The sequence below is a fragment of the Chionomys nivalis genome, chromosome 3, assembly GCF_950005125.1.
Source record: "Chionomys nivalis chromosome 3, mChiNiv1.1, whole genome shotgun sequence".
In the NCBI taxonomy this organism is placed as follows: Eukaryota; Metazoa; Chordata; class Mammalia; order Rodentia; family Cricetidae; genus Chionomys; species Chionomys nivalis.
Window position 1 is genome coordinate 59,326,390 of NC_080088.1, and position 21,335 is coordinate 59,347,724.

Sequence of the window (21,335 nt, forward strand, 5' to 3'; positions counted from 1 at the left end):
CTGTCCTCAAAACACTCTTACCTCGGGGAGCAGATCCACTGTCAAGCCACCACCATCCATCCATCAACTCTGTCACCTCTGTTCATCTCCAGCCCCATGGCTCACTGACTCCTAAATGCCCACCTGTGACATCCCATCCCCAGCAAGACTCACCCTCCCATCCCTCCCTGCCTTTGCAGAGGACACTTCTATCCTCCTGCACCAGGGTCCAGATCCTGCCCCTGTAGAAACTGCTTATGTTTCTAGAACTTTCCTCGGATACTCATTCCTCTCCTCTCAGCCCCAGGCCAAGCTCCGGCATTCAGCACTGACCTGGGAACAGCTCTCGAATGTGTCCTTTCTCTTCTGTGTCCTCTTCTATGGCTCCAGTGCAGTGCTCACCTGTTTCTGGGACTCAGGCAGCACCACTCTGGCTCTCTGCCTCCCCATTAGCCCTCCCTGCTGCCCGTACAGCCTAACTCTCTCCAAAACAGGTCACGATAGCACACCCTTGCTTAACATCAATCACCACATCAGGCAGGATTCTAGACCCCTAGCCCTGAGGCTGCAGGAGACAGAGGGAGAGCTCAGGGCAATCTGCACTACACAGGGAGACCCTGTTTCAAAGCACAGAAACAAATGACCAGTATCCTTGGGGAAAGATGACACCCAGAGCAACCCTGTAAAATGCAAGTGAAGGAAGGGGTTCCATTCTCAGGGGAGAGGCCCTGGAGTTGATAACAGAGATAAGATGGGGCTCTTGAGGAAGGCAGGGACTTAGGGGGTGAGCAGAGTGTGTGCATAAGAGGTGGTAAGGCTGTCAGGGCAGTGATACTGCGGAGCAGGGCTTCCTCCGAGGAGCTGGACTGGGGGCCCAGGCAGGGTTGAGAGAAGGGAGGCTGGGGGCAGAGCTGGGGCTGTAGCTGGGGCCATATGTAGTTTAGTGGAAGGGAACTGGTCCAACAGGCATAAAGCCTTGGGTTTGATCCCAGTGTTGTAGAATCTGAATACCCGGAGACATGACTAGAATTTGAAGATGGGGCAAGGGGAACAGAAGTTCAAAATCATCCTTGACTATATCCAAGGTTCAAGGCCAACCTGGGATACGTGAGGTTGTATCTCCAAAGTGGGGGAGCATAAACAAGGACAGCCAGACTTCAGATTGGTCAGTGTCCATTTGGGCACCTGGCAAATCACAGCAGCCACAGGGAGCAGCGTTAGAGGGCACAGGCAGGGACAGGAGGACTTGGAAAGCTCATCCCCTATCTGGTCGTCTGGATGTCAGTGGCCACGTCACTGTACCCATCTAGCACACATCCAGACCAGACCAGACAGAGACACCTACTCTTCGGTGAGCAGAGCAGCCACAGTGTGTACTTTTCCGCTGCCTGGCCATTCTCTTCCTGTCTCTAGCTCAACGAGACAGGGGCCTGATGGCATGTGGCATACAGGAGGCCTATGCCAGTGTTTGCTGAGGATCCGTGGGGAGGTCTACAGAACTCCCAGAGTCATGCTGGTCCAAGTGTAGAGATACCCTTCTCCATGCTGACCGCCCTCTGGGGAGAGCATCCACCACTCTCAGCCTGTCTAGGCAGTGTTAGCAGGGGGAGCAGGAACAGATAACCATCTGTCTGGAAATGGACAGCAGTGACCTAGATATGACCCCCAAGTAAAACCTCAGAGTAGGATCAGCTGGAACCTTGATGCCAACCTGAGTCGCCACATCACCTTACCTAGGAGAAATGCCTGAGGGTTTTCTCTTGGCACAGAGCTGTGACCCTATGGATGGCCAGTCTCTCTGGTCAAGTACACTGTGGGGGCAGACAGGACAACCTCCCTTCTCTGAAGCATCTACACCCAGGACTGGACAGAGATGGAGAGCTGGATCAGGGTACCCAAGAGGCTGACAGTACCTGCTCCTTTTCCTCCTCCTTCCCTTGGGTAAATGCCTCCGCCCAGGATGGAAATACTGGCTGATCTCACTTCTTCAACTTGTGGGGGCCCAGGATACAGGAGGCCTTTTGCTGCCTGACCACAGGGCCACATGAGGAAACTACAGGCAAGGGACAGGAAAAGCCAAGTGGCTCCTACAGAGCATCAAAGTTGGACTCCCTGAGGGAACTATTGCTCGGAGGAGGGGCTGGGCGGATGATGAGCACAGCCTCGGGAGCAGGCAGAGAACTAGCCAGCCGCTCCTTGCTCCTCGGCCGGCCGTAGGCCTTGGCTGCCATCCAGGCCTCCCGGCTGTGCCTCACTCACCTGTTGCTGGTTCTCCCGCTGTGAGTGGAGCCGAGCCTGGATACACTCCCGGGTCTCCTGGAAGGCCTGTCTCTGGGAGACCTCAGCTGGGTAGTGAGTGCAGACACCCACAATGTTGGTGCAGGAGAAGATGAGGACATTGGAGACAAGCTGCAGAGGAAGAAGCCAAGCACACAGAACTCAAGAACATGGCAGGCATGAACACCAGAGCCCTGCCCAACCCCAGTCCTCCAGACCCCAAAGTCCAGAGCTCCTGGTCCACATCTCAGCATACTCACACCTAGCTAGTAACACACAAAGGCCAAATGTAGCTAACACATGACTAGAAGAAGTCAAACTTAATCTTTTGGATTTTCTAATGTCCCCAAAGACCTAAGCCTGGCTGGCATGTGATAGAGGCAGGGCACCTATGAACACAGAGTCTCTGAATAATCATACCACATACGCCAGTGTTATCACAAATCAAAAGGACTGGAGTTGAGAGCTACCACCAGGAAGGCTCCCCCAAAGTGGCGGAACTTCTCTTTTCAAAGTGTGGGAGTTGGGATGGCACAAAGGGGTTCCTTCCTAAAGAGGCCCTGACTCACGATTATAAAACCTGTCTCCTACTAGTCCAGGCTGCACCGGCCATGCAGGTCACAGGACCATGACAAGCACTCTGGGGAGTGAAATCTGGTCAGTGGAGATGAGAGGAGGCTCAGTTCCTTCCTCTCCAGGCTTCTCTGGATAGCTCCACGCTCCAGCATCTGTCCCCTGCTACTCCTCACGGGTCCCTGCTGAATGCTGACTGAGATGTGTGTGGAAATGCATTTCACCCTGTTGCTCAGCAGCCCTAAGCTTTTATTTTTTTTTTAAAGAGTGCTTAATGAAAGGCTAAGGTAAAACAAAATGGTGTAACAGACCCCCCCAAAGGGCAAGGGGATTGAGCTCTGTGAGCTGGGGTTCTTCAGAACGAACCTTGGCAAGCAAAGCTCTATGGATAGGACCATACTGAACCTGTTCCTATCCTTGCCCCAAGACACAAGAATCCTGGAGAGATCTTCGATCTGCAGGCTGTGTGGGCTTTGAGCTCCACTCTAGTCCCACTCCTTAGCTTGTTAATCTCAACCTCAGAGTTCTAACCTCAGCCCTGCATCCTTCACTGTGGCCTTTTGGCCTCTGAGAAGCCTACACTGGTTGCCAATTTGGAGTAAGGAAGGTGCTTGTCCCTATAAATCTCAAAGAGCTTTACTTAGGAATGTCCCTGCCCAGCAATGGGTGCAACACATGATTCCCACAGACCTCTGGGGCTTCCACTGTATCTGTCCTTGACTTAGATCCACACCCTGCCATACCCTGAGGTTGTGTTGAGCCCCACATCCTCCCCAGCCAAGTGAAGGCCCAGGAGCAGATGAGTTCATACTGGCTATGGTGCCATCCTTCTCTAGAGATGTTCCAGAGAGTGTCTGCCCTGCTCCACACACAGAATTCATCTGTCTCATTCTAACAATCCGGTATCCCCCTAGCCAAAGAGGACTCTGAACTCTTTGGCAGAAGCAGGCTCAGGTGACCAATGGTCCCAACTTCATTGGCTAATATTACTATTACCAACTCCTACCCAAATCCTACCAATACCTAAATTCTGACATTTTATGTAAAGACCTGACATTGAAAATCTATTTATGAAAAGGGAAAAAAAAAAAACCCTGCTCCATGGCAACTAGCAAGCCACCTAAAGAATGTTACATATGAGATGCTCAAGTTCCCCTAAAATGCCCGCTGTTGGTAGAAAGAGGAGGAGACAGGACCATCAGGGTGGATATGCCTCATGAACAGGATTAATGCCTTGATGGGAAGAGATTTTTGCTTGTTCCCTCATCTCTGCTGCCCACCATATGAAGAAATGAGAACCCCAAAGAGGAGATCACTAGAAGCTAAAAGAAGATGCTCATCAGAACCCCAAAGAGAATGCTCGCCAGAATCCAGCCATGCCAGCAATTTAATCTCAGACTTTCAATCTCCAAAATGTGAGAAACAAGTTTATGTTTACAAACTACCCAGTCTCTGGTATTCTTAGCAACTCAGACCATCGAAGACAAGTGGATAAGTGATAAGACCTGAAGGAGAACCAGGAATATAAAGCAGAAACAAACACACATCAAGCAAAAAAGCAGAGGTAAGTGCTTAAGTGGAGGGTTGATGAGGAGGCCTCTGGGCAGGTCAGAGTGCACTGGGCATTGAGAGACATGTAGCAAGGCCGTGAAAAGCAACTGGTCCTTGAGTAAATAACTCAGATTCTCCAGAAACCCAGAAAGAAAATACGTACTGCAGGCGGAGCAAGCCAGACATAATCCTTATACAGTGGGAACCATTAAAGATTGCTGAATCAAAAATGCAGGCTAAGCAAGCACATGGCTTCCACAACTCATAAGGGCAATCGCATAGGGAATGGAAGGTAGGTAGAACCCTGCCACACAAGTCAAAATAGGAGCAAACCAAGACCTATCTGACGTTGGGGCCAAGCAAGGCAGAGCCAACATAGAACCTTATAACAAGATGGGAGTATGTTCTGGAAGAAACAGACTGTGGCCTTCATTGTAATCAGCCAAGACTCCAAGAGTAGGCCTCTGGGAAGTCACTGGGGTCATTAAATGAAAGGTTTGGGGTGCTGAGTGAAGGCTGCAGGGTATGTTAGGGGAAGTCTGTGAAAGGAGAGGGTAGTGAAAGCAGCAGCAAGACAGAAGAAAGTGGAGAAAACAAAGAGTTAACCGTATTAAGACAATGAGTAGTGATAACCCAACCTGACCTAGAGGAGTTGTCCCAGTAATGGAGGCTGGTTCAACTTCAAACATCTAGCATTTCTCCATATTAACAGAATAAAATAGAGAAGCTACATGACATTTCAATAGTTACCGGCAAAAACATTTGACAAAATATAACATACATTCATGACCCAAGGGGGAAAAAAATCCCACCAAATTAGGAATGATGTCACTTAATCTGGTCAATAACACATACAAAAACTTATAGCTACCACCCTTCTTACTGGGAAAGACAGAATGTTCTCCCCTATAGCTAAGGAAAAGTTACATATATTTCTGCTCATCATTTCCATTTATTGTGGTGATGGAAGTCCCAGACCACACAATAAGACAAGAAAAAGAAAGACATACAGATTGGAGCCAGCAGCAAATGTATACCTTAAAACCTAGCTATCCGAGAGACTACGGTAACAGAGTCCATGAATTCAAGACCAGCCAAGACAGCATAATGAGACCCCATTGAAAGGGGGAAAAGGAAGGAAAGAAAGAAGGAAGGAAGATGAGAGATATTGGAAATAAAATATAACACTTTCAGTTTGAAGACAGCATAATTATTTTCACAGAAAATTGTAATGAATCTAGAAAACCATGGCCAGAATTAATATGCAAGTTTATAAGTCATGGGCTATAAGACTGATAAAAAGCAACTGTTTTTCTATATATAAGCAATAAAATATTTGAAAAGTACCATTTAATAGCATTGAAACCATAAAAATTATGTACACTATAAATTCAACTAATACTTTTCTACAGAACACTGATTAAAAGTATTTAGACTTATTTTTAAATGGAGAGGTGTATCTTGTATTAGGGAACTTACAGATGTCAGCTTTCATCCCAATCTTTAAGCACAACATGATGATGATCAAAGCAATGATAAGAGGAAAAATAAGCCAAAGTGACTTTGAAAATTATGGGCTAAGTTGTGAGATTTAAATTATGAAACTTAAAGACTTATTGCAAGGTGTCATTAATTTAGAAACCATAGAGGTATAGGTCAATGGGATAGAGTGTAAAGCAAAATTATCTATTAATGGTTATGTAGTCGGGGGAGGCTGCTTGTTCATTTCCGGCTCCCCAGACCCAAAATAATCACACAGAAACTGTATTAATTAAATCACTTCTTGGTCTGTTAGCTCTAGCTTCTTATTGGCTAACTCTTACATCTTAATTTAACCCATCTCTATTCATCTGTGTATTGCCATGTGGCTGTGGTTTACTGGCAAGATTCTGGCTCATCTGTCCCCAGCGGTGGCTACATGGCGTCTCCCTGACTCCACCTCCTCTCTCTCTCTCTCTCTCTCTCTCTCTCTCTCTCTCTATATATATATATATATATATATATATATATATATATATATATATATATATATATATTCCAGCCTGGCTATATTCTGTTAAGCCATTGGCCAAAAGCAGCTTCTTTATTTATTAACCAATAAAAGCAACACATATACAGAAGGACTTCCCATACCATAAGTGGTTGAGTTTTGACAAAGACAGGCAATTAAATGGAGAAATAGAAGCCTTTTCAACAAGTGATGCTGTGTCAATTGATTGTGTACATACAAAAGAATGGAACTTAGATCCCCATCTCACACCACATATAAAAGTTAAATCAATGAGAAGTCTGAGAGCCATAGTTATAAAACCCTTACAAGAAAGCATAGGAGCCTCTTTGTGGCTTTATAAAGACAGGCATCACATGTTCTCCTTCATATGTAAACCCTAGCTTAAAAGTTATTGTGTATATAAGTGCTTTGTCTGCATGTATGCCTGTATACCAGAAGAGGACATTCAATCATGAGCTGCCATGTGGTTGCTGACGATTGAACTCAGGACCTCTGAAAGAACAGCCAGTGCTGTTCCACTGAGCCATCTCTCCAGCCCGTAAATCCTAGATTTAAATTTTTAAATTTCTCTGCTTAATTTTGAATGTTTATAGAGATCAGAAAGCTAGAAAGGGTCTAAGATTGGGGGGAGAGGTCGTAAGCCAGGGAGGGGATAGTAGAACACATGTCGTATGAAAGTAGGGAAGGATCACTGAGGATTAAAGGCTTAAATGAGGGTGGGAGAGAGGAGGTGGGAAGAGGAAGGGGTTTAACCAAAACTGAAGATGTGTGAAAAGTCTTATGGAAACCTACTGCTTTGCAAGCTAGTTAAAAAAAAAAATATTTTAAGGAATTTAAACGCAGTATCTTGTGTGGGTGGACAATGCTTTCCCAAGATGACATGGTTATTAAATGAAAATCTCAGTGTTGGGTGTGGGATATTTTCCTGTAAGCCATTGGTCAGAGAGGCTCCCCAAACAGCACAGGCTACTGTCAGTGCCTTTTGTTGTCCATCATAGCCCTCTTGGAGAAGACAACACTTTTTTGGTTGAAGGTCACAGAGAAATCTAGTTGAAACTGACCTGGAAACTTCCTCCCTGCTGGCTATTTTTCAGTGTCAGAAACTACTATAAAGTCACTGGGAAGAGAGAACATATCCAGTGGTGAGCCTACATGCTACAATACTGGCCTGCCAGTAAGACATACCCAGATACAGTAGTGGCATAACTGACATAGGGCAACCAACCACTTTCTGATTGGATTTGAGGTCTGTTCCATAAAAGGGAATTCATGTCTGGTAATGTAGACCTGGTTAAAAGCTCATGATTAAGGAAGCCATGGACCTAGAGGGGAAATCTACTACTACTGTTCTGCTAAATGGACACGATGGCAAACTGCTCTTTGAATATTTATCTTTATACCCATTTGTTAGTTCTGCTGTCCACCTTGGTCAGAAGGTTGGAGTGGGAAGCAGTAAATACAGAGACTCACAATTGTTTAAAGTGCTGAGAAGCGTGCTCGGTCCTAAGTGGGACGTTATCACCCCATCCCCTGCCAAGGCCTAGAGAACATCACGGAAGAAGGGGTGGAAAGGACGTAAGAACCAGAGCACAGCCATGAGTGCTATAAAAGGCTGCCTTCTGCACACAACATGGCCATTGTTAGCAGCTACTGCTACCTGCATCAATCAGATCAAGGCAAGCAATGATTACAGCATGGATGCTGAGAAGCATGCCCAGATGTGCATAAAACTGTCAAGGAATAAATAATAAGCATTTTGGGGACAATATGAATGAGAGATGTCTCTCATAGGCTCAGGTATTTAAACTCTGTCTCTAACTGGTGCACTGTTTGGGGAGCTGGTATAGCCTTGCTGGAGGAAGTGCATTACTAAGGGCAGGCTTTGAGAGTTCATAGTCACGTCCCACTTCAGGCTGCTTGCTGCTTCATGGTTTTGGCTGAAGATGTGATACCCAAGTTCCTATTCCTGATGTCATGCCTGTCACTTGTTTCCATGCCTCCCCTTGCACTGACTCTTGCCATGATGGACCCATCCTTTTGGAACCATAAGCTAAAATAAACTCCTATAAGTTGGTTTTGATCATGCTCTCACCATATAGACCAGCTGGATTCAAAATCATAGGACTCTGCCAGCCTCTGCCTCCCAAGTGCTGAGATTAAAGGCGTGTACCACTACATAAAAATATTTTAAAAATCAAAAAACATTCATGGCTTTGTATTTGGCAACAATCCCTTAGATGTTGCATCAAAAATACAAAAAAAAAAAACAAAGAAAAAGACAAAAATAGATTTTATTAAAATTGAATTAATAACATCTTCTCTCAAAAAATTTTCTGCAACTTTGGGTCAGGTTAAATGTACGCTTGCCATGTGCCCCAGAACCCCCACTCTTAGGGTTCATTCAAATGAGATAAGAAGTTACACTGATACAAAGAACCTACACTTTCCTGGTCATGAACACCAACTCAGCTGTGGAAAGGAACAAACCATGGCTATTTCCAGTATGGATCAACCCAAATACACTATGCTAAAATCAAAGAGGCAGATGCCCAAACCTGTGGGCAACCCGATTCCATAGATACAGCATTCTGGGAAAAGCACAACCCCAGTGACTACAAACAGATGCGTGTTCACACGGGGCAGGAGTGGGGTTGACTACCATGGGGCAGCAGGAGGAAATTATTAGGGTGATGAACTCTTACGTATCTTAGCTGTGCTAGTGAATATATTTCTATATGAATCTATTGAACCCACAAATCTAAAATGGATTTATTTTTACTGTATATAAATTACCTTGGTTAAAAGAACACTGAGTCAGTGTCTGGGAGAGAGAACATGAAGGGCTGGCCAGACAGAGGAAAGGTAGGCTTTTCTCTTTCTAGGGCCAGAAGGAGACCAAAGTGGGTTTTGAGACATGACTCCAAGGTAATTATCAACAGGCTGCAGCTCTAGCCTGTGGGTCCTTATCCCCAGGTCTCAATCCTCAAGTCTCTACTGCTGTATTAAGTCTTTTCTGCAGTCTAGAGTCCAAGAGCAGCGGTCGGTGCAAAGCCAGATAAAGCAGTGGCAGTAACCCAATAGGGTCCAAATGGCTTTGCAAACACTGCTCTCATTCACTAAACACAAACCAGCCAGGACCAAGATGGTGCTGGGGTGCTGGTGTTTCAGAATCAGTGATAAGATGAGGGGACTAGCAAACAGAACTAAGAGAAAAAGAGTCTAGCTTGCCTCACTATCCTCTGCAAAGCAGGCATCTGAGCACAGCAGGTCTTCACACATGCTAAACCCTCTCTGCGGGTGTTCTCTTGGGTTCCACAAGAGAGGAAGCACCAGCCAAGCCTCCTGGAATTCTGCTTAGGGACAGCTGGGAAGCCTAGTGCACACATGATACTTTGGACGCAGGGATGGCCCATGCAAATGCTGCCTGGCTCTGCTCCACTGGCACAGTGATCACGCCTGTTGAGGAGTCTCTTCCCGGGTCTCCATGGAGGCAAACAAACGAAAAGCAAGGACAGGGTCTGTCTTCTATAAAAAGCTTCGTTAGTAAATAATTGTAAGTGTACAGTGGTAAAGACTGCTAAGACAGAAATGGCAGGGCTGTTGATCGTCCCCATGCTGAGGGTTCGACTTAGGCTACGGTGTAGATGACATTACTGGGTTTCTGCGGTGCTGATGTGACAGGAGATTGGAAGCAATGCCAGCAGCTGGCCTCAGTGCAGTCCGTACTGAGGCTCCTGTGGAACGGACTCACTTCTCAGACCACTGCAGAAGGCGCAAGGCCTAGTGCAAGGAGGAATAAACATGCATTGGCAGAACGAAAGGAAATAGGAACATGGGCTAGCGAAGACTTTCTACAGTTTTCTCTTTAACCTGGCTCCTGTTTCCAAGACTCAGCTTGCTGCCTGCAATGCGGTTAATTTACTGAGGTGGTGAAGGTGATGGTGGTGGTGGTGATGGTGGTGATAGAGGTGGTGGTGGTGATAGTGATGGTAGTGATGGTGGTGGTAGAGGTGGTGGAGGTGGTAATGGTGGTGGAGGTGGTAATGGTGGTGAAGGTGGTGGCAGTGGCGATGGTAGTAGGGGGGTGGCAGTAATCAGAATTCCCCACAGACCCAAACTTCATCATGTGGCAATGTGAGTCAGAACACAGGGTATTCTGTTATTTGGACTTCAGCCAGTGATTCTGAATCCAAATAATGTTTAGTATAAGTTAATCTTACACAGCATAAGAGATCACTCACTGCTTTTCTGAAATTTAAATTGAGCAGAGTGACCCAGGTTTCACCTGGCAATCCTGCCGGAGAGTTTACTGGCCACCCCTGTCAGCCCCCAGCTGTGGCTGCCCTCTGCCCCACACCCAGCACTCAACCCAACCACATCACCTCACGTGTACCCTGCCTCTGCTGGAGTAACGCTGCAGACACAGAGCAGTCACCTAGCGTCTGAAATCTCCCCTGACAGAGTGCAAGCCAGAGAGGCCATTTTCCAGGCCCAGCCCAGGCCTTCTGAAACTAGGTGACCTCAAGACCCTGGAACTGAGGGACAGATAGGTCTCCTGGTATGGGGAGGGAGATGCCCCCGCCATAGGTGTGTTCTCCCACCTCATCCTAAAGAGTTCCCACTCCTTCCTCTCACCAGCCGGTTCCAGTTTACAAACACATGAAGCTAACAACCACATGAGTTCCAAATGAAAGGAGCCAACAAGCCTGCCAAAGCGCACTCCTCTCACACTGGCGAGCCTTTGTCCCACACAGTGGTCGTGGGGAGCTCAGGGGACTGCAGTAGAATCCCATTAAGATTGTAGTCAAATAAATGAAGGGAAGATTATCTTAAATTATATACTCTTAGAAAGTCTATCAGCAAGGTTTCTTGTCTACTGCACCATGTTCAGGTAGATACTCAATGCCTTTTAAGAATATTAAGATATTTTTAGAATTTTTAAAATATACCTCTAAAATCTATTCCTTGCAAAGAATAAGGATTTTTTTTTTGGGGGGGGTGATTGTATTTGCTTTTGAGACAGTCTTACTATGAATCCCTGGCTGGCCTTGAACTCAGGCTCACTTGCCTCTGCCTCCTAAGTACTGAGATTAAAGTCACATGCCACCACTCCCTGCCAAATCCACATCACCTGTGCCTGGGGACTTTTGTACTGAGCTCTTTTCATGTGCAGGCATATAGCATGACCTGTCACGTCTGCAGGGCCCTGGACCCAGGAGCAAGCCGACCTTCTCTCCACTCCAGCTAGCATGCTAGCATCTGCTACCCTGGGTCTGCCACTCTAATGGGTTAGCTCAAAAATCTCTCCCAAACCAACACATCTCCTGGGGACTCCCAGCTCCTCTATGCAAAGACCCTGGAAGGATACCTCAAACACCAGATACTTTCCACGACACACAGGACTCCCCACAAACTGTCAGCTGGAACCCCGGCTCCTGCATTGCCATTAACATCCTATAAGCCTCACCGTGAACCAAGTTCCTGTTTCATCACCAACCCCAGCCACGTTGGTTAACTCCCTGTCTCTGGGAAACATCATAACGTGATTCCCAAAGTACAACGTGTGTTAATGTAATTGTGATATGACTAAAATCAAAGCCTGAATTGCTGACAAGTTAATCATTAGCATCTGCTCAATACACTTCAAGATGCCTGGAAGCACAGCTCACAGCATGGGCAAGGTCCATTCCCAGCCGCTTATAAAAACGGTAGAGGGAAAAAGAGAGCTGGAGCGGTGGCTCAGTGGTTAAGAGCACTTGCTGCTCTTCCAGAGGGCCCAGGTTTGGTACCCAGAACTCACATTATGGCTCACAACCACCCCATTACTAGGTGTTCCAATGCTCTCTTCTGACCTTCCCAGGCACCAGGTACATATGTGGTATTCATATACACATGCAGGCAAAACACTCAGACACACATAAAAGTCTGAATAATTTTCAAATGTTAGGAAAAACAAGACAAATCTGAAGGTGAAGACAGAAAGGACTCGCAGAATGAATGACCGTGGACAACAATTTCCAGGCTTAGAAACACTTTCACATAAACATGAAACACGTTCATATAAATAAACACTTTAACATAAACACACACTCTCCAATCCTATAAGACAAACAAACCAAACGCTATCACCTCGCTCTGCCAATAAGGAAGACAGAGGCTCTGGCCTGAGGTCACAGACCAAGGCTGTGGCAGAGTCAAGATCGTAACTTCATCATTCCAAGCTCTGAGCTAGTCCCACGCCACTTATACTATGCTGCTATTTATCCCAATTTAATTTAAGGCAAGTTTTGTTTTATTCTATTTAATAAAGAACACTCAACTTTCTCTCACCCTGTTGCAGGAGCCCCAGGCCTTCTTCACAGACCCTGGTCACATAAAGAACTGCTGATTAGGTAGGGCTGACTCCCAGCCGCTCCAGATTGGCTGAACATCCTTAGGGCCCATGGCTCTCCAAGGCACTGGCTGCTGTGAGTGAGAATGGCCACCACCTGCCTAATGAGGCCAAGCCTCACTCTACCTGAGCTGCCCTTAGTTATCAGCCTTGGGGAGACAGAATTCAGCTACCACAGAGTCCTCAAAATGTACAATTCAATACTTTAGTTTATTGACACAGCATCTGCAACCTTCCCCTCGAAACCCCACACCCATGGGAGCCCCGCTTTCTATACCCACTGCCAGCTCCAGCCAGCTCCTCATCTGCCTGTCTCGACCAGCTTGCCGATTATAGCCTTTTCATAGACATAAAATCAGACAAGCCAGGGACCTCCACGCCCGATGCATCTCACTTGAGCATGGTATTTCCAAGACTCATCCGTGCCGTAGCGAGTATCAGTGCTTTGTTTCTTAGGATGGCTAAGGAGTAGAAGCATGGATCTACTACATTCTGTCATCATCAGTCAGGGACATGTGGGTGGCAGCCACTCTTTCGATATTACAAACGATACTGAAATGGCCAACATTCATGCGCGTGTCCTTGCATGGGGGTATGATCTCAGTTCTCTGGGATATACACTCAAGTCACATGGTAGTGACATTTGACACTTTTCAGGACCTGCCGAATGGTGCTCCAAAGCAGGTGCATCATTTTACAGTCCCACCAGCAACGCAAGAGAGCACCACTCTTTTTTTTTTTTTTTTCACAAGTTTCCCCAGGCCTTGTTCATTGTGTGTTCGCTGGGTGCTTTGTTTTTTTATGACAGTCACATTACTGGGAATGACGCCTTATCTCATTGCGGTTTTGAGTCCCTCAAATTTGTAAAGCAAATAGTGATAACAAGTGAGACCATGTAGTCTGTGCCCTACAGGTCTTGTTTTTCTCTCTGGTTAATTATTCCTGGGAACACCACAGGTATTGTGTGTGACTCTCATGGAAAAACGGCAGCTTCCGTGGATCAGCACGCATATAAGCACGGTAGCCCTGCAATTAACTGATTCCATATTGATCAGGTTCCCTGAGCTGAACACTGAGCAGAATCCCCTAGCCATCCAGTCCCCACCCTGCAGGACCCTGAAGCTGGTAAGTTACTGGCATGGGAGTGGCAGAGAGGACACAATGTCAAAGGTTTTCTGGTCTTTGGTGTCTACCATCAAGCTAAAGGCCCAAGCAGCATTCAGTCATGTGTTGGGGAACCAAGTGAGACAACATTCTTAATATGCAAAGAGTTTTATAAATCCACCAGAAATAGTTTAGGCTTTAACAAAGTATCAGCAACATAGATGATAAGCTCTTCCAAGAAAAACACGGCAGCAGTGGTGCACACCTTTCAAACCAGCACTCGGCAGGCAAAGGCGGGGGTTCTCTGAGCTGAAGGCCAGCTGGTCTACAGAGCAAGTTCCAGGACAAACTTGTCTCAAAAGACAAACAAACAAACAACAACAACAAACACACATAGACTAGAAGAAAAAAGAAAAAAATAGCAAAAAGTATGGAATCTTGTAGCATTCTGCCTATAAAAATAGAAAGTTTGGATTTTCCGTTTTATTGGTAGTATTAATAAGAATACAGTGGAACAAGCCTCCATAAACACCACCCTCACCCCACTAAAATCTAACAGTTGGGGCACAAACTAATAAAAGCTCTCTGGAAAGCAGTTTGGTGAAGAACCTGAAAAATGTTCAAGCCCTTTGCCCCAGTCCTCCAGTCCTGTCCAGAGGTACCTGTGCCACAGCAAGCCCAGGGTCTAGACTGCTTTCACTCCAGAGATGACTGCCAGGGTTGAATAAATTACCGTACAATAGTGTGCAATGCCTCAGGCTCATGCTATCTCATTTAAAGGAAATTTAGCATGATAGGTGATTTTTTTTCTCAAATATATTAACTGAGGGAAAAGAGAATATGGAACTATACAGTGTGAACACCAGTTTTTCAAAGGTATATACTTAAAATATTAACAATTAGTAAAATGCCTCTTGATGGCAGGATTACAAGTTTTCTTTTCTCTAGACCACTGGTTACTTTCCCCTCATACACTGTTCTTTAAGGAGAATATGACATATTACAGGACGGAGGGGGAAAGGTCTTGCTTTTTATGATGAGCAAGGCAGAATGAAGAAAGCATCTCTTCCAGTGACCGAGATGAAGTGAGAACTCAAATGCTCACAAATCCAGGCAGAGAAACCTAGAGGGGAGCAGAAACCCAGACCAGGAAGAGAAAGTCCCAGCCAGGCAGAGGCCATGAAGAAGGCTGCATGGAGGATGCAGGAGGTTGGACTTCAGAGCGAGGGGTAAGACAGGCAACAGGTCCAGGCTGCATATGGCAGGGAGCCCACGTGAGCAGGGATAGAGAAAGCAGGGAGACACCTGGCCAGTGACACGGTAGGCTCCAGACAGCCAAAGGTTAACTAACACCAGATCACCAGCGAAAGTCTCTGTCAGGGTAAGAAGCTGGCAAATGATGTTGAAGAAGTAAAGACTTTTGTGGGCTCCATTTTCAAAAACATAAAAAAGGTGTACAGAATTTTCAGATAAAATTTGCATTCATGATAGAAGATTTCAAAGCCACAGGAAAATCAATTATCATCCAAAGACAGGCAGTATTAACATTTCCTCTCATTCTCGTTCCTTGCTTCTTCCTTCTTTCAATGCTTTCTGTTTTGCTCTCACGGGGCTATGATTTTCCCGTTGACATCATGTGGTACCCTGCTTCCCTCACTTAATATTATAGCAGAGGCATGCTCCCCTCGCATCACAACTATGAGCATTGCCAGCCTTCACCAGGACAGTGTGACCTGAGCTGCATTTCAGAGAGGGAGATTTGACAGTGGGGAGCAGGCCGAGAAAAGAAAGATGCTCAAGGCAGAGAGGCCAAAACCAGCTATAGAAATGGCACAGGCTAGGGATGCACCCCGGCTGCCAGAGCACTTGCCAAGCATTCAGGGAGCCCGTTTATGGCGGGCAGCCTCTCTTTGCAGTTTTCAGGGCAACAGGTGTGGCAGCAGGAAGGAAAAGGGGTGGCCAGGGTGGGACGATCAAGGTTAGACCCAAGACATCAGGTGGGGGCACGGGTGTGATGACAGAAGTCTCCAGGGTGATCTAGGCGAGTTACCCAACTAGAAACCAACCTCTCTATCACGCTGCGAAACCAGGGGAGTTTCGGGAGATGGGATTTGAAGCCCGTAGCACAGTGAAGGCTTCTGGAGGCAGCAGTGTCTTGGGGAACTTAGACCTGAAAACAATGAGCACTGTGGCTCTGGGCAAGTCATTTTCCACTGGGAACTTCAGCTTCCTTGTACACACAGAGGGGGAAAGAAGTGGGGAACAGTCAAAGCCTTTGCCACCTGGGTACCTTCACCTGGGTCTCTGACTGCCCAGGAAGGGCAATTTGCAGTCTATCAACACAGTCACTACTTGCAGGATCCTCTGAAACCTCTGGTGGAAGCTGTCTGTGCTCTATCCGTTGCAGGCTCACCAGAGCACCACCGAATTGTAGCGTGCTGCTATAACCCCCACCCACCTGGGTCATCCTGGATATGGAGGGGAATCCCACAGGAAGCCAGAGTCCTTCAGAATCCATGCCAAGTCAAGACTCCACCTCGCCACCCCTGAAGTTGTGGGAATCACAAGTATGGGGCAGTGTAGAAAAGCAAATACGTTCCCACATTAAAGACAGGAGTTGGTGGTGGGGGACTATGAATAAGAGGCTCACTGGATGTCATTGGACAGGCTGCATAGTGGCCTTGCCCACCCACAAATGACTTCTGCAGCTCCCTGACCTCTCGCAGAAGGAAGAGTTTGCTCTGTGGCCTGGCAAGAAGGTTTGTGGGCTAGAAGTTTATTTATAATCCAAGTGCATAAAGTTTCGCTCTTCCAAAAATCTCAACTTGGAGAACAATTATCCTCTCCCAGCCTCGGCTTCCTCCTCCTGATTCCAAGGAGTCAGACAAGCTCTCATTGTTCTCTGTGAGCAGTGGTGACAGCTGAGGGTGATGGGGGTGGTGTGGGTGGAGGGAAAGGGTTCAGGGGAGGGGAAGGCAGCCCCACCTAAACACCGAGTTCCTGCTTCTACCCTACAGGTGAGGGACAGCATGTTCCAAGCTTTCCCATCTAACCCTAAATTTTCAGCCACCCCCAGCCACCTCTATCTTCTTCCTATAGTCCTCACCTCCAGGATCCATTTGAGATGGCAAAATCTGTTTTCTCAGCCAGGCCATGGTGGTGCATGCCTTCAATCCCAGCACTTGGGAGGCAGAGGTAGGTGAATCTCTGAGTTTGAGGCCAGCCTGGTCTTCAAGAGTTAGTTCCAGGACAGCTAGGGCTGTTAGACAGAGGAACCCTGTCTCGAAACTACTCCCCATCAAAAATGTGTTTTCTCACACAGCTCAAGCTGACTGCAAATATATTATGTAGCAAAGGATGGCCTCGAATTCCTGATTCCCCTGCCTCTGCCTCCAAAGACTGGGATTACAGGCATGAGTCTTTACATTGGGTGGGTTGGGCGTATGTAGCTACTGGAGAGCCAAACCAGGGCTTCCTGAATTCTAGATAAGGATTCTACCAACTGGGCTACATGCCTAGCCAAGGCCAGTGAAATTTGGAAAAGCTTTAAAAAAATTACTGAAGAGAGTGAAACTTCCCAGTCAATCCCCCCTCCCAACCTCAAACTGAGAACCAACTGTATACAGTCTCTGTGTATGGCAGCCGTCAGGGCTGCTGTGTATACAGCCCATTGCCTCATGGCCCAGGACAAAGGGGCGCCTGGGCTTTCTCATACAAGGCTGTCTTGCCATCTCTGTCATGTATCTCATCAGGGAATTAGGGGTCAGCAATTGCCTGAGAGAGTCAAGAGTCACAGTGGAGAAACATTACGTTGAGAGCCAGGGCACCCCAAGTCTAGCCTTATGATTTGGCAAAGTCACGTAGTCCACTGGAATCCCAATACCTTCATCTCTATGATAGTGCTAATGATACCTGATAGCAAGGATGTCACAGGTACAAAAGGCAGCATGAGTTGGGGCTGGCGATGCTAATGCTACCAGTGACTGACCCAATGAGAAATAGATGAAGAATCTAGAAGGGCTGGATTGGCTTCTTGTGCTAACCTATCATGTCTTCGGTCATTCAGAACAGAGGCAAACACATAGCAGGAACCAGTGAGCCCTTGTCTGCTGAGCAAATCAGTGAAAAAGAAACTGATAGCTAAGGGACCCTTCGGGGCTTCAAATATTTCAGCTTAGGCATGAAGAAAGTCCCAGACCTCCAGTCACTGTTACCTGACAATGACATTGGGGCTCAGAGCAGTTGCAGGGTCTCACTGTGGAAATATCCAGATCTGTGTCAGAGCTAAGCAAAAGTTGGTCAGATGAACACTGTACAACCACTAAGGACCAGAGAAGAAATCTTTCAGAGAGATGAAACATGCGACCTGTATATGTGTCCCTTGGGTGGGAGGACAGCTCTGCTGGCCTGGGAACTGGGAGTCTAGACTATAGCATTGGCAAGACTCTTGCCAGCTGGGCCAGCCTGAAGGAGAAATGAAATGATACGGGAATGAGGCTGGTGGAAGGGATACCAAAGGATCTGGATTATAGACTGTCAGTCATCTCCTCATCCCCTCATCCTTTGTTCCCTCACCTCCTTACCCCCTCACCCCCTCATCCCCTTACCCCCTTACCCCTTCATTCCCTTACCCCATCATCCTCTCTCTCCCTCATCTCCTCACCCCCTTATCCTCTTGCCCCTCACCCCTCAATCCCCTTGTACCCTCATCCTCTTACCCCCTCATCCCCTTACCCCTTACCCCTTCATTCCCTCACCCCCTCATCCTCTCTCTCCCTCATCCCCTCATCCGGCTTGGCCAGATCCTCAGCTCTCCAGGTCCCAGGAGGTTCCTTCTTATATAAAGCAGGAAGAACACAGCACATGGTTCTCAGCTGTTCCCCGAGGACACCGACATCCGGGCCTGTGGGACTCCATCGTGATGATTCAGTCTCTCCAAGCGAGCCCACAGGCTCTGCCCTGTCTCTGGCAGCTGTATAGCCAACAGGGGGCAGGAAATGTGAACAGGCCTGATGCTGAAGCAACCAGCAGCACCCTTGACCTGCGACTTGGGGCATGAAGAATCAGGCTCCCATGAAGCCAATGAACTCCCGGCCTGGGGGCAGAGGGCCAAGCTGTTCTACCCTACCATTCTTGATGAAAACCTGGAAGAGGCACACAGGGGCAATATTGTGGCTAACATTCACCACTGCCCGTCCTTCAAGCTCCCTGCCCTCCAGAAGCCCATTCTCGGGATCCCTGGAGATCTATTTCATGGACTACAATCACACCACCCCTTCTTTAGGTAGATAATTTAGAGCCTTCTTGTTTAAAAATAATAAACTTGTTTAAAGGCTGTGACAGAGAATGGTAGTTGTCCAACTAAATTTATTGTCCCTTTCTTTCCAAAACAGTACACACTTGCCAAGCGTGACTCAGCGAGACAGCACTGCCTAGCCTGCCTGGCAGCTAGGTGTGGCCACGTGACGATGTTCAGGGAGGGGTGTGAATGGGAGCGACACGTGCAGCTTCCACGTCACTGCTCATTCCATCCTCACACAAGCCCTACCCAACAGCCCAGCAACCCCCACTGCCATTTTCTTCTAGGCTGGAACAACACGGATAGCCTCCAACCCAGCTTCGGCCAGAGGTGAGGCCTTGAGGTGACACAGCAGCTTCATGAAGACAAGAGTCCTACCAATCTGGAGGAGTCGCTTCACACAAGTGAAAGCCACTCTCCCTGGGTGACTGTGAGTAGCTGAGCCTTGCTCCCCACAACCCCACTGGCAAGCTCCAAACAGTAAGGTTTCCAGAACTGAGCCCGAGGGGGCGGCCCCACCCCATCCCACCTTGTCTTACACTTTTTCACCTCCTCTCAGCTCAGAACACAAAGCCAGGAAAGGCAGGCAGGGCCGAGGTGTGAAAATGTGAAAGCCTCTCCAGACGCTGCTGAAGGCTTCTGGGCAGTGGTCCTGATGAGAGCTGGGACTGAGCCCAGACAGAAAGCAGACAGGGGCTGGAGCTCATGAAGGAAGGAAGCACAGTGGCCGAACTCTGCCGGTGGGGAGATGGAGGCCCCCCGAGGAAAGAGAGCAACGGCTCTGCGGAGTATCATGGAGATGAAGCACTGTGTAAGGAACAAACAGAACTTGAGCCTGAGGGAAACCAAAGCTCAGGGCCTTCAGCGCTTCGCGGGATGGTTCTGAGCAACCTGGCCTTGAATTCCTCACCTATAAGACAAGGACAATGCAATCTACTTCTCGGTGGCTGCACAGACTCAATAATTCGATCATCTAAAATGTCAGCGAAGTCGTTACTCCTCCATTGCCTGTCCAGGGTTAGACAAGCGTGAAAGCAAGAAACTGGGAGCCCCCCCATTCCCACACACAATGCCCGGCCCCTGGAACCGGGGGAGATAAGACCATCAGTACTTTGCCAACTGTCCTGAGGCATCATGCTCCAAGCTGGCTACTTCACTGGAGTATGTCCCAGAAAACTGGACCGTGACTGGTCACATTCCCCAACCCAAACTGCACTCTGACCCAGCGCCTCCAGACACTGTGCATAGAAGCCTGGCTTTTCTCTCCTGGGCTTGAAGAACTGAACAAGTACAAACACCTGCTCTGTGCCCCTTGTGGGTGACACTCTGGGCTAGCCCAAGAGGAATCCCAGAGCTAAGACAAAGGCTCCCTTTCCTCTGTTCAGTGACCTCTGGAGGCTGTGGCCTAGGCTGACGACAGCAGCAGAAGGGCTGCGTGTTCGCTAACTGAAAGGTGAAAGCCAAGGCACAGCCTCCCTGGGAGGCTGTCAGCTATTCCCTAGGCTGACGGCCTTCAGTATTTTCATGTAACCAAGGGCATGGAGGCACAGGCTAGCTGAGGGCCTCAACAGGCCTTCAAGGGTGACAGCCCCACAGGCTCCTCACGGGGCCAAGGGTTAGGTGAGGGGTCAGTAGGAGAAGCTACACAAGTTTCACCGGGGCTGTTCCAGAACAGGATTGGGAGAACGATGGTCGGGGTGAAAGTAGACCTCATCCACCTCAGGATCTCTCGCAAATACCCACAATTCCCCATCCCCCACCCCATCCCTGTAGGTGCTTCAGATTTGGGGCAAAGGTCTTTGGCAGAGGAGTGAACCGGGTCCCAGTTGGAAGCTTGTACAAGTCACTTAAGTAGTTGTCCTTGTCAAAGCAAACCCTCTGCAGCATTCAGGACACTCAGACCAGTCCCGGCTCCTATCACTGACACCTGCTGAGCAGCAGCATGTGGCCAAGAGGCTGAGAGGCCCCAGGTGACAGAGAAGCAGGCCGGAGTTCTCATTTCATTTCACCACAGTGGATCTCGGAGCCTTTGGATAAATCTCTCGGTTCCTATAAAGTCAGGGCAAGGTTCCTAGCATCTGATCTCGTTTCTCTACTGGTCATGCCTGCCCTATTCCTAATGTACCATACTAAGAGAGCCAGTCAGTGGG

At 47.8% G+C, this 21,335-nt stretch overlaps 1 protein-coding gene across 1 annotated transcript in view; it reads right to left on the reverse strand.

Moving 5' to 3' along the window:
• The window catches only part of Adcy5 (adenylate cyclase 5), a 145,217-nt gene that overhangs the window by 54,021 nt on the left and 69,861 nt on the right, over positions 1-21,335 (reverse strand). The window contains exon 2 of the mRNA XM_057764262.1: positions 2,239-2,388. Within this exon, the coding sequence (XP_057620245.1) occupies positions 2,239-2,388 (150 nt within the window). The remainder of the gene's footprint in view (positions 1-2,238; positions 2,389-21,335) is intronic.